Raw genomic sequence first — 13,800 nt, forward strand, 5'->3', positions numbered from 1 at the left:
ACAGAGAGAGAGAGAGAGAGAGAGAGAGAGAGAGAGAGAGAGAGAGAGAGAGAGAGAGTGTGTGGGGAGCTCAGGTTTCTAAGGGAGGGCAGGGTCCGTGTGGGAGCCCCGGGGCCCCTGGCTGGGGGAGGGTCCGTGTGGGAGCCCCGGGGCCCCTGGCTGGGGTCAGTGGGGATGCAACATCTGTGAAATGAGTAGGATGGCTTTCCTAGGCCCCCACCATCTGTCAGGCTTGGTTTTTCCGTGCCGCAGCCTTCCAGCCGTGGTTTAGACGTCCATGTGGCCTCTGTAGCCCTTGGCCGGTGTTGGTGGAGCTCTTCCGAGGTTGGTGGGTTGTGGCACCATGCCTGGCAGTGATGGGCAGCCCTTGGATGGGCACCCGAGGAAATCTCCCCTGTGGGCAGACTTGTGTTTACGGAGCAGTTGTTGGCAGCTTAAGGCTCAAGTTCAGGTGGGACCCTGATCTTTGGGGGCTTCTGTTGGGTAAACTGGAGATAATCACAGGGGGCAAGACCTAGAGTTAAGAGGGATCAGGAAAAGTGGTATTTGAGCTGGGCTTTGAAGGAAGCCAGGAGGCAAAGAGGAGGAGGGAGAGCATTCCAGGCTGGGGGAAGCCAGGAAGAATGCAGAGGTTTGTGAGAAACAGCCAGGAGGCCAGTATTGCTGTATGGGAGGGGAGGGGAGCCGAGCGGTGTAAGGTGTAAGACCAGGAAGGATGGGCCAGGTGATGAAGGACTTTAAAAGCCAAACAAATGATTTTAGTTTTTGATCTTGGAGGTGACAGGGAACCACTGTAGTTTATTGAGGGTGTGTGTGTGTTTGTCAGACTTGTGCTTTAGGAAGTACCAGAGTAGAGGATGAACTGGAATGGGGATGACTAGATGTGGGGGGGTGAGTGTGAGGAATTTAGGGGTGGCTCCTCAACTGAGAACCTGGGTAACTGGAAAGACGGTGATATTCTCAGCAGTGAAAGGGAACTTAGAAAGATGGAAGGATTTGGGGGAGAATATAATGAGTTCAGTTTCGGTTATGTTATATTTAAGATATTTATGGTACCTTTTTGCGAGTTTGAGTTATCCACTGGGCAGTCAGAGATGTGGGTCTGTAGTTCAGCCAGGAGGTTAGGTCTGATTAAGTAGATCTGAGAATCATTTACATAGAGATGAAATTGAATTCATAGGAACATATGAGATTATGAAGTAAAATAGTATGGAAGGAGAAGAGAAGAGGGCCCAGGATGAAACCCTGAGGGATAGCTACTGTTAGAAGCCTCTACCTGAATGAAGGTCCAGCAAAGGAAACTAAGCGCTGGTCAGATAGGTAGGAGGAGAACCAGAAGAGAGTGGTGCCCTGAAAACCTAGAGAGGAGAGTATCAAGGAAAAGAGGTTGATGGATAGTGTCAAATGCTGTAGAGAGGCAAAGAAGGATAAAGATGGAGAAAAGGGCATGAGTGAGGGGCAGAGCCAAGATAATGGAGTTAGACATTTGGGGATGGGACAACTGGTCAGAAAGATTATGGGGGACCCTTTGCTGGCACTGATCAGCAGCTCTGCTGCTTGTAAACCGTTCTGAGTTGCAGTTTCGGGATGATGAGGAGCGCTTGTGATTGCTCACAAGGTAGCAGGAACCCTGGTCACAGTTCCAGGGCTAAGAGGAGCACTAGTGCTTGTGGCTGCAGGGGAACAGGGGCTCTTCCTGGGTAAAGACCAGAGTGCAGATCAGGAGAGTAATGACCACACCTCTCCTTGGGTCACACCATCTTGGAAGCACCAAAAACTTGCAGACCCCCCCAGAACTAGTTCTGAAAATAGTGCCACAAAAAAACCTAAAGCTTGGCACAGTGCCTCCTCACCCCAAGGTGAGCAGAGTCCATCTTTAATATAAAGTTTAAAGTTAAGAAATAGGCTGGAAAAATGAGCAAACAACAAGAAAGAACTTGACCATAAAAAGCTGCTTCAGTGGCAGATAAGAGCAGTATAAACCAAGGTATAACCTCTCAAGACTCTGTGAAAACAGCTACAAGAAAAGCTTCAAAGAAAAATGCTAATTGGACTTAAAGCCAACAAGAATTACTGGAAGAGTTAAAGAGAGAGATAAGAGTGGTAGAGGAAAAACTGGGAAAAGAAATGAGAATGATTCAAGACAAGTATGAAGAGACTCAACAGCTTGGTTAAAGAGGCACAAAAAATACCGAAGAGAACAATACCTTAAAAAACAAAATTGGCCTAATAGTAAAAGAAGCACAAAAATGCACTGAAGAAAAGAACTTAAAAATTAGAATTGGGCAAGTGGAAGCTAATGACTCCATGAGACTTCAAGAAACAATAAAACAAAATCAAAAGAATGAAAAAATAGAAGAAAATGTGAAATGTCTCATTGGAAAAAATGACCTGGATAATAGATCAAAGAGAGAGTTAATTTAAGAATTTTTGAACTATCTGAAAGCCAGGATCAAAAAAAAAAAGAAATCAGATATCATATTTCAAGAAATTATCAAGGAAAATTGCTCTGATTTCTTATATCCAGAGAAAAAATAGAAATTAAAAGAATCCAATGATCATTTCCTGAAAAAAATCCCAAAATGAAGGCACCCAGGAATATTATAGCCAAATTCCAGAGCTCCCAGGGTCAAGGAGAAAATATTGCAAGCAGTCAAAAATAATTCAAATATTGTGGAACCTGAGTTAGGATTAGACAAAATTTAACAGCTTTCATATTAAAAGAGCAGAGGGCTTGGAATATGATATTCTGGAAAACAAAGAACCTATTATTTCAAGCAAGAGTAACTAACCTGCCCAGCAAAAATGAGTATAATCTCTGGGGAGGAGGGGCGGAATGGATGTTTCATGGAATAGAAGACTTCCAAGCATTCCTGATGAAAAGACCAGAGCTGAATAAAAAATTTGACATTCAAACAGAAGACTCAAGAGAAGCATAAAAAAGGGAACGTGAAAGAATAATAAACTGTTTATATTTCTATATGGGAAGATGATACATGTAATTCCTAAGAAGCTTATCATTATTAGGGGAGTTAGAAAATGGCTACATAGAGTGAGGATAGTGGATTGTGTTGGGATGATCTCCAAAAACAATGTAGGAGTGAGAAAAAGAGTTGCCCTGGGAGAAGGGGAAAGGGAAAAATAGAATGGGGAAAATGTTCTCACATAAAAAAGGCTTGCAAGGAAGAGCTTTTGTAGTGGAGGGGAAAGTGGGGGGTGGCAAGCAATACTCAAACCCCACGCATCAGAATTGGTTCAAAGAGGGAAGAATATGTATACCCACTCAGTTGGGTATTGAAATCTGTCTTACCCAATAGGGAAATAAGAGAAGGGGATAAGAGATATGGGGGAAGGGGAATGATAAAAGGGAGGGTGGATTAAGGGAGTCAGTCAGAAGCAAAACAGACTTTTGAGGAAGGACAGGATAAAAAGGTAGAGGATAAATAGAAGAAAATAGGATGGAAGGAAATACACAGTAACCATAACTGTGAATGTAAATGGAAGCAGAAAACAGAATGGATTAGAAGCCAGAATTGAACAATATGTTGTGTTCAAGAGACCCGCTTGAAACAGAAAGATACACATAGAATTACTATAAAGGGCTAGAGCAGAATCTAATATACTTCAGTTGAAGTAAAAAAGGCAGGGGTAGCAATCATGATTTCATACAAAGCAAAGCAAAAATATTCCTAATTAAAAGACACGATCAGAGAAACTACAGTTTTCTGAAAGGTACCATAGACAATGAAGTAATATAAAAATTTTTTTTACAGCAAGTTTCTCTGATAAAGGCCTAAATTTTCAAATATTTGAGCCAAATTTATAAAAATAAGAGCCATCCTCCAATTGATAAATTGTCAAAGGATATGAGCAGGCAGTTTTCAGAAAAAGAAATCAAAGCTGTCTCTAGTCATATAAAAAATGCTCTAAATTGCTATTAATTAGAGAAAGGCAAATTAAAACAACACTGAGGTACCACCTCACATCTATCAGCAATACCACTACTGGGTCTGTATCCCAAAGAGATCAAAGGAAAAGGAGAAGGACCTTAATGTACAAAAATATTTATGGCAGCTTTTTTTGTGGTGGCAATTGTTGAGGACTGGTCCTCCAGTTGGGGAATGGCTGAACCTGTTGTGGTGTGATTGTGATGGAGTACTATAAGAAATGGGGGTGGGGGGAAGGTGATTACAGAAAAGCTTGGCAAGACCAATACAAACTAATGCAAAGTGAAGTGAGCAGAACCGGGAAAAACTGGACAGTGACAGCAGTGTAATAATGATGACCAGCTGTGGAAGACTTGGCTGCTCTGATCAGTACAGTGATGTAAGACAATTCCAGAGGATCCATGATGAAGAAATGCTGTCTACCTCCAGAGAGAGAATGATGAATTCTGAATGCAAATTGAAGTATAATTTCCTTTCTTTTTTGTGTGTGTTGTTTTGTGATGTGGTTAATATGGAAGTATGTTTTACATGATATCACATGTATAATTGATGTATTGTTTGCCTTCTCAGTGGTTGAGGGAGGGGTAGGAAGGAGGGAGAGAATCTGCAACTCAAAATTTAAAAAGAAAATGCTAAAAACAAAATTTTTATTTTGTGTGTGTGTATGTGTGTGTGTGAAAAGACCATTGAACATCATTGATAACTTTAGAGAGAGCAGTTTCTCTTGAATGATGAGGTTGGAAAATAGACTGCAGAGTTAAGAAGAGAGTGAGAGAAAGGAACACCTATGGTAGACAGCCTTCTCAAGGAGTGTAGCCACAAAACACAAAACAGGAAAGCCATGGCACAATAGCTAGCAGGGATGGACAGATCAAGTGGGTTTTTTGAAGATGGGGAAGACATGGGTGTATTTGTAGGCAATAAAGGAGCATCTGGTGGACTGGGAGAAATGGATGATGAGTGAGAGAATGACAATGATAGGGCAGGCAATCTACTGGAGAAGGAACAGAATGGGATGGAATGGGATCACTTGTACACATTTACCTTGGCCAAGAGTAAGGCCACCTCTTCATGGGAGACAGGGGTGAAGGAGCAGAGTGACAGAAGGAATCTGAGTGATAGGAAATGAGGGAGAGGGGAGGAGAGGGAGTTCATGGCAAATGGCCTCATTTTTTCCTGTAAAATATGAGATAGATTTCTCATCCGAGAGGGTTGGGGGAAATGGGAGCCATAGGAAGTTTGAGGAGGAATGAGAAGGTTTGGAAGAGCTGCTGTGGAGAGTGAGTTGATGAGAGAGGTCTTGTAGGATTGCTGAGCATCGGACAGGGCACAGTTTTGTGATTTTCTCCAGCTTTGTTCAATAGCACATGTGTAGGATTAAAGGCAGCAGGTGAGAGTGATCCAGGGCTGGAGTTTGGCCAGGCAAGGTCTTTGATAGGATAAGGGGGCAAAGGACTAGAGATAAAGGCCCAGTGTAGTGTTGAACTGGTTTGACAAAGGGTCAGGATGGGGAAGGGAGGAGAGTGTAGTCATGCCGGGGAGATAGCCTGGGAAAGAACTATGAGGTTAAAGGGTTTGGAGATGCAAGGCATAGAGACAGGTGGGAAGACAGATTGTGATCAGATAGGGATTTCAGAATTCATGAACACGGAGATGGTGCATTTGTGGGTGATGGCAAGATCAGGCATGTGACCATCTTTGTGGTGAGGAGGTCATTTTGACATAAATAAATTGAAGAACTGTAAGGTTAGGATTTTTGAGGGAGTATTACTCTATGTGAAGCCCTCTACAATGAAGGCAGGAGTTGGGGAGCTCGTTAATGAAAGAAGAGGAGTATCCTGGGGGTCTGGAGACAATAGACTCCAGGATTCTGATTGACTCATTGATATGGATTGACCGAACCTCATAGTGGTAGAGGGAGAGCCTGAAAGTGGCAGTGGGGAACAAGGGGACTCATGAGTGGGGTGAGAGAGAGTATAACCAGTACAGGAAATGCCAGGGATACAGTGTTGTGAATGGAGCTGGGTCTTAGTGAGAGCCAGAATTCAGAGAAATGAATCAGGATGAAAGCAAGTTTGTTAGCCATGGAGCCGGCAGTCCAGAGAGCACCGTTCAAGAGGTGCCCACTGCAACCACAGTGAAGACTGTCATGGTCAGCGATCCAAAAGCATGGCCTGGCTGCAGCATTTGGGAGGCAGCCTGACTCAATGGGCCTGGCCTGATCACTAAAGATCCTTCTTCCAGCTCTCAGGGCATCCTTTTACACTGGAAAGGGCAAGTTGTCCTTGTATCCACCTAAGATAGGAAGCCGAGCCTCAGAGAGGTTAAGGGGCTGACCCAGGGTCCTATAGCAGGTCACTTTCCTTCAGAGACAGGATTCCAGCCCAGATCTTCTCTGATTCCTGAATGGCACTTAAGACCCCAGTGAATTCTATGCAAAGTTTTAGTTCTAGGAGCTTTTAACTTGAGGGTTTCTGGTGGTAGCCATTGATTTAAGAGGTTACAGATAGCTGAAAGGAAAATCAGGTGAGTACATTCTGGTGTGCTTCAGATTTCATTACAAACTGGCCCTGTTGACTGACTACCTCTTTGTATTTTCAGGTTGGAAACATGGAGTTCCAAGCAGTGGTGATGGCTATGGGAGGGGGATCCCGGATGACAGATTTGACTTCCAGTGTTCCAAAACCCCTGCTCCCTGTTGGCAATAAACCTTTGATCTGGTACCCATTGAACCTGCTGGAGCGTGTTGGATTTGAAGGTAAGCTCACAGCCTGCCACAAAATGCTGTCATCTGGCCTACGTGCTTTGGGCCCTGTAATTTGTCATATTTATGAAAGGCTAGTGAGCAGGGAGTGGAGGGGGAGAATGGTGCTTCACCAGCAGCTGAGTCACAGATGGGGAGGCTGGCCCAGGAGAGGAGGCTCAGGGGCAGATGGAAAGGGCTGTTGGAGGCCTCTGAGGGAGGGCAGAAAATGCCCTGTGCTCTCCTTTTCAGAGACCAGCCTTCAACTTCTCTTGGCAAAAGTAACTCCCCTCTCTGCCCCTCCATGGGAAAAGCATGGAAGACTTGGCCAGCAAATGGCAGTGCCCCAAGGGCTCAGAAGTTGGAGCAAAGGCAAAATTTGAGGAGTGAAGTTTCCAACTTGTTGGAGAGGGGCTGAGAAGCACCTCAAAGAGGCTGGTCCTGAGGGGCAGGATTTCTCAGGTCTCCAAATGAGTGTTCAGAGGCAGCTGGTGGTGCGGTGGAGAGTGCTGGGCTGACCTCAGCTCACCCCTGGCCTCGGGCACTCGTCAGCTGCATGGTCCTGCATGAGTCACTTCACCTCTCTCTGCCTTGATTTCCTCATCTCTACAAAGAGGCTCATAATAACCGCCTCTGCCTCGAAGGGCTGTCATGAGGATCAAGTGCCATCGTAATTGTAAAGCTCTTAGCACATAAGTAAGCATTCTCGAAATATTAGCTGCTGTCACTATCATTCTGATTACTACTGCTGCATTCTTGATTACAAGTCACCTTTGCCTGCCTCAGTTATTCAACTGTACAATAGTGATAATAAGAGTACCTGCCTTGAAGGGCTGTTGTTAAGGTGGAATGATAAAAGCATTTTTCTATCTCCTTGGTACAGTGGCTCCTACCCATGTAGGTGGGCACCTTCTTTGCAGTTTAGAATCTTAGAGAGCAGCTCAGGGCACCGAGAGTGATGTCATTTGCCCAGGGTCACACTGCCAGAAGGTGTCACAGGCAGAATTCCTGGCTCTGAGGCCAGCTCTACATCCATGATTGCATAGTGGCATTCCTGCTCCTTATAATAGTGATAGGGGATGGTAGTCCCTTTGTGCTCTGCCCTGGTCAGACTGAGCTCTCATGGATAGGCTGGAGAGTGCCCAAGGTTGATTGACCAGCCTGGTGACTGGCTTTGGGATTGTGCCATATGAGGAGGGGAGTTGTGTAGAAAAGAAGAGATTCAGGGAAGTTGTGGTAGTCGTCTTTAGGGATTTGAAGGATTGTCGTTTACAGGGGGATGTGACCTGTGGCCTGCAGAACTCAGGGGAGCTGCATAGGGTCACACTGACGCTTCAGAGAAGACCAGCTTCCCAAAGTTCTGAGCTGTCTAAAGTGGAATGACTGGGTCAGACAGAGTCTGTGGGATGGAAATATAAGTCAAATTCTTCCTGTCAATCCTGTCATTAGGAGAGGGCCTTGCCAGAGGCCAGAGGGAGGGAAGAGGGTCAAGCTTCAAAGGGTGGAGGAGGGAGGAGAGGCTGAACAAGGCAGGGAATGGGGAAGCTGCCATGGGGCATGGAAGGGCTTGAGCAGAATCTGCCAGAATAGCCATGCTTTCTTCATGTAGGTTGAATCTTGGAGCTGTCATTTGTAGCTTCTCCTTATGGAGGATTGTGACTCACTTGGCAATACACCCCTTTAAAACACATTGAATTTATTAACAAAAATTAATTTTTCTCTTCTTCCCAACCCACCCCCTTCAACACTGGGGGAAAATCCCACTGAATAAGCATAAGCAAACAAAGCAGATCCTCATGTTGACCATGTGGGAACATGTATGTTGCTGCTGCCCCATGTTCATCCCCTCTCTGTCAGGAGGTGAGAAGCATGCCAGTGTCCCCTCTAATGGCTGTCTCTGGGGATGAGAAAATGGCCTTCTGGAGGTACAGATGAGCAGGCCCAGCCACTCTGCATCTGGGAATAGAGTTCTAGACAGATGCCCTGTGCCCATTGGAGATGTGTGACATTGCGGCCAGTCCTCCTCTTCTTCTTTGCTTGTGGAAATGTTTGTATTAATCTATGTTTGTCAAGTTCAGAATGACTAACGGAACTGAACAGTTCTTAAAATATCCTGCTTGTTTTGTGTGCTGAGAAGTCAGGGTATTTGTCGAAGTGAGACTGAGCCTCACCCTTGACTTGCTGATGCTCACAGCATGGTAAAAATCTGGGCCAAATAGCTGACCTGTTGTTTGAGGAAGTGGCTGCACTTTTCTTTTTCCTTTTTTGTGACAGAGGTCATTGTGGTGACATCCAAAGATGTGCAGAAGTATTTGCCGTATACAGATTTCAAGATGAAGCTTGATGTGGTGTGTATCACAGATGAGACCGACATGGGGACAGCTGACTCCCTGCGCCACATTTCTCAGAAAATTAAGGTAGACCTTTTTCCTTTGACATTCATTCTCATTCTACCTTACAGGGACTTTTAAAGAATTCTCTTTCTGCCTGTTGAGTCTGAAGTCCTGCTGCTGCTACTCACCTTGTGAATGAGAACTTCCCATTTTTTTGCTGGTGGCTAAAATCCTCATGGACAAGAAAGCTGAGAAATCTTAGCTTGCACAGGAAGCAACTCTGTTAGAGAGCAGTTTGTCAGCATTTTATGTGTCGGGGAAGAAGAGGCCAATGAGAAAGCTGACCATGGTTTTGGTCATTTCACAAGTTGGTCACTGTATTTAGGTCAGCCAGTAGAGTAGAATTCTGAAAAAATTGTGAGTGGTACCTAAGTGGACTTGTGACTTCACATCAGTCCTCTTCTCTAGTTCTCTTTCACCAAGTCTTCCCCTTCTGAGGCAGCCTCCAATTGAGCAGAGTCTGCCTCAGTACCATTCCCATCTTTTGTTTCAAATCCAGTCCTCAGACACAGTGCTAGGACTTCCTGTAAGCCAAATAGAGGGATGAGTCTGTTGTAAAGGAACAGCCCCATTCATCTTTCTGGTCTGTTTTCATAACTTCTTGATGGAAAATCAAGGGTGGCTGAGGGCATTGTCTGCTTGAGGACAGATATTGGACATACCTTGCTCAGTCTAGCCCATATAAATGCTGATGGTCCTTAGACCATCTCCCAGGCAAAGCCCAAATCTAGGGGTATTCCTCAGGAGCTGAGAGGGACTCTCTGACAGGGTTGTCTGGAATCCTGCTAGTGTGCTAGCACTTCGAGATGATCAGTTGCAAATCAGCTAAGTTAGCCAGCCTTAAATAACAAGAGTTGGTAAGAAGCGTTACCAGAAAAGTCTGTGCTCCATTCATCTACAAGCACATGTTTAGTCCAGGGAAAAGTGAACTCAGGCTTAGAGACCATGTATGGCAAAGGGGCAACACACAGTTCATGGCTGCTGAAAGTTCTTTTCTCCCATTTGTGGGAGCTCAGGTTTGCCTTAAGCAAGGGGAGTCAAGGTCCACTCTCTTGGCTCCTAATGTAGAATCTGTAATCAGATGCTGCTACCACCCCAGGATGGAGGGATACTAGAGTGGTGGGGAGACAATGGGAATTCCAACATCCTTTGGACTTTTTGAAGCTTGCAAGGTCTTCCTAGGCCGGCGTGTGTGTGTGTATGTGTGTGTGTTTATGTGTATATGGGGGGGGGGTATGTGTGGGTATGGGGTGTGTATGTGAGAGAATTCTCACTCTCCATGTCCCTCCCTCTTTTCACATCCCTTGCGCCCTCTCTTTCCCTTCTCTTCCTCTGTCCACTCCCCCTCCCCATTATCTGCTTCTGTGTCTCTTTCTCTTCTTCCTTCCCTCTCCTCTCTCTCCTTTTTCTCTCTCTCCCTTTCCATCCTATCCTCCTCCCCCCACTGATTAGAACTCAACAATTCCAGCTAACTTGAAAATGTTCTCTCCAAAGTTTCCAGTGATCTCTTAATTGCCAAATTGAATGGCCTTTCCTCAGTTCTCGTCCCTGACGTCTCTGCAGCCTTTGATGATTTTGACCACCCTCTTCTTGTAGACACTCTCTCTTCCCTTCGTTTTTGTGATACTTCATGACCCTGCTTTCTCTTGGTTCTCCTCCTACTCTTAGGATTATTCCTTCTCTGTCTCAGGTTCTTCATCCAGGCCAGGCCCACTAACCATGGGGTCCCCAGGGCTCTGCTCTGGGCCCTGTTTCCTTTTCCCTTTATGTTAGGGATCCTTAATCTTTGCATGTCATGGACCCCTTTGGCAGCCTTGTTGACCTATGGACCCACTTCTCCAAGTGATGTTTTAAATGCACAAAATAAAATATATAGGATTACAAAGGAACCCAATTATATGGGAATACAATTATCAAAATATTTTTAAAAGTAAGCTCAGGGACCCCAAATTGAAAACACTTGCTCTATACCAGAGGTGTCAAACTCATGCCTGTGAGTGAAACAGATTAAAATGTAATTGGCAGATGTTTAATAAAATCAAAATACAGAATAACACAGATGATGTTAATTTGTGGTTTTCCAAGTCATTGTGTTCCCTGCTGCTTTATACTGTCTGCCTTGGAGAGCTCAGTTATCGTCTCTGTTAGATGATTCAGATAGATGATAGATAGAACTTATCTCTTCATCACAAACATGGGAGATTGCCTCTTGGAGAGCTTGAACTGGATGTCCCATAGGCATCCCAAACTCAACCTTCCCCTCTTCCTAGCTTCCCCATTATAAGTCAGTCAACAACCATGATGTCATATTTGACTTGTCTATTCAACTCAGTCCAAATTTCCCATCTGTTATTTCTGCCTTCACAGCCTCTCATATACTTCCCTTTCTCTTCCCTCACATGGCTGGATCACCCCAATGAAGCCAGCTCTTCCCCTCTTACCTGGAGAGAACTTTCTGGCTGGTCTCTCTGCTGCCAGACTCTCCCTTCTCCAGTCATTCTTCTCTTAGCTGCCAAGAGAATCTTCTTTTTTTCTTAAACTTTTATTTAGTATTTTATTTTTATCCAGCTATATGTATTTAACATTCATTTTTAAAACTTTGAGTTCCAAATTCTCTCCCTCCCTCCTCACCCCTCCTCTTTGAGAAGGCACACAATTCAATATAGGTTATACATGTGTGTTCATGCAAAACACATCCCAAATAGTCGTGTTGTAAAAGAAAACATAGACAGAAAAAACCTCAAGAAAATAAAGAAAGCAAAAAAAGTGTGCTTCCATCTGTATTCAGATGCCATCAGTTCTTTCTCTGGGGATGGATAGCATTTTTCATCCTAAGTCCTTGTCTTGGATCGTTGTATTGCTGAGAACAGCTAAGTCATTCACAGCTGATCATCTTACAATGTTGCTGTTACTTCACTTCGAATCAACTCATCTAAGTCTTTCCAGGTTTTTCTGAGAGCGTCCTGCTCATTGTTTCTTGTAATACCATGATATTCCAACATATAATCAGCCATTCCCTAAGTAATGGGCTTTCTCTCAACTTTTAATTCTTTACCCCCAGAAAAGAGGTCCTCCTGACCCCAGGGCCAGTGCTCTACTCACTGCGCCACCTAGCCGCCCCTTGACTCACTTCATAAAGAGTCCTGTTCACTGAATGGGCATCACCTCACTCTAAGTGAGTACCTAAAAAGCCCTTAGCCTAGGAGGGCCAGGGTCTCCCACTGTATCCTGGGCCATCCCCAGTCATCCTGATGAATATCTGGCCACTGGACTCATGTCTCTGGAAGAGAAAATGAGGCTGGTGACCTTGCACAGCCCTACCTCACTCACACCATGTCATCATCATGGTCCTTTTCAAGGATGAAGGACGAACACAGCACAATCAGAGATCCAGTGACGCAGCCTCCTGGCTGTTCATCACATATCTCCTGGTCCTGGGCATCTTATCACCTAATTAAATGGGTGAAAGGCGCAGGGGAAGGGGGTGTCTGTGACCTGATTGCGTAACTTCCAGCCAGCTTCATCCTTCCTCCCTTTGCTGCCAATTGGAGGCTGTTCTTCCGTCTCTGCTGGCTCAGGGATGGGTGCAGGGCTGGGCAGACAGACACTCAAGCCCCTTGTTCTCTCCTGACACTCCCAGTCTTTCCCCATCACCACCTCCCCTCCCTCACATCCACATCTGTGAACTCGAGTCCTTTTAGGTTTCTGTGAGTCTTGTGACCTGGGCCCTATCTTTAAGGCTGTTTATCAGTCACTAAACATTCATTAAGTATCTGCTAGATGTCAGGCACTGGCGAGGAGGTGCCAAGGATACCAAGGAAGAAATGAGATGTCCCCTCCCCCAGACCACCCTCGTGATGACCTGTGCTTTTCTTGGGGAGCTTCTGCTACCAGCTCTGTAGCCCAGGATCCTACAGCCCGGGTGTGTCAAAGGCAGCTCTTAAACCCGGGTCTCCCTGCTCCTGAGGCAAGCCTCCATCTACTATACTCCAAGCACGAGTCAAGGGCTTTTTTTTCTGCCTGTGGCTCTCTGCCCTTTCTCTTCCCCCCTCTCCCTTTTTCTTCTTACTGTGACCTTTGACCCTTTGACTTCTTTCTCTGTGCCCTGGCCCCAGACCTTTTCTTGACTACCTGATCTTTGTTCATTTTAATGCTTCCATACAAGCCTTTGTTCCCCTGCCCTTTTGTTTCTCACCTGAAAATCCTCATCCTTGAATGACCACCATCACATGTCTTGTTTCCTGCTTCAGACTACTGAGTTCAAGTCTGCAACTTACCACTTCCCCACACTTAGAACCATCCCTTCCTGGATGTATGTGATGCTGTGTGATGCCATTTAAAAAAGGAGTTAGTAAATGTCCTCTGGTAACAGCTTTTGTAGAGCCAAGCTCCAGGGTGTCTTGTGTGTTCCCTTCTTTGGGTGATTTTGTGAACTATTTAAAAAAGAAGAAATGGGGGGGGTAGGTATTGTTTGCTTATTTGATGCTCTCCATTCTTTCAGGTTCTCCTACCAGATAAGTGACTTGTTCTACTTTTGGAAATGACTATTTGTCATTTTAAAAAATGCAAGCTTTAAAAAAAATCCTACTAATTACATTTTGTATTTCATATGCTATTTCTGAAGTTTGTTTCCCCTTGTAGAATGTCAGCTTGCTGAAGGCAGGCAGATAGGCAGGGACTTTTCCATTTCTGTCTCTGTATCTTGACCCTGCAGTGC

At 44.9% G+C, this 13,800-nt stretch overlaps 1 protein-coding gene across 1 annotated transcript in view; it reads left to right on the forward strand.

The window, feature by feature from the left end:
• LOC138165408 (translation initiation factor eIF2B subunit gamma-like) overlaps nucleotides 1–13,800 on the forward strand; it is a 91,020-nt gene that overhangs the window by 327 nt on the left and 76,893 nt on the right. Inside the window, exons 2-3 of the mRNA XM_069093736.1 lie at nucleotides 6,549–6,705; nucleotides 8,965–9,107. Of these exons, the coding sequence (XP_068949837.1) occupies nucleotides 6,558–6,705; nucleotides 8,965–9,107 (291 nt within the window). The 5' untranslated portion in view covers nucleotides 6,549–6,557. The remainder of the gene's footprint in view (nucleotides 1–6,548; nucleotides 6,706–8,964; nucleotides 9,108–13,800) is intronic.

The sequence above is a fragment of the Petaurus breviceps genome, unplaced genomic scaffold (genome assembly GCF_028583685.1).
Source record: "Petaurus breviceps papuanus isolate PSGF00001 unplaced genomic scaffold, PetGlider_PUasm1.0 208, whole genome shotgun sequence".
Taxonomy (NCBI): Eukaryota; Metazoa; Chordata; class Mammalia; order Diprotodontia; family Petauridae; genus Petaurus; species Petaurus breviceps.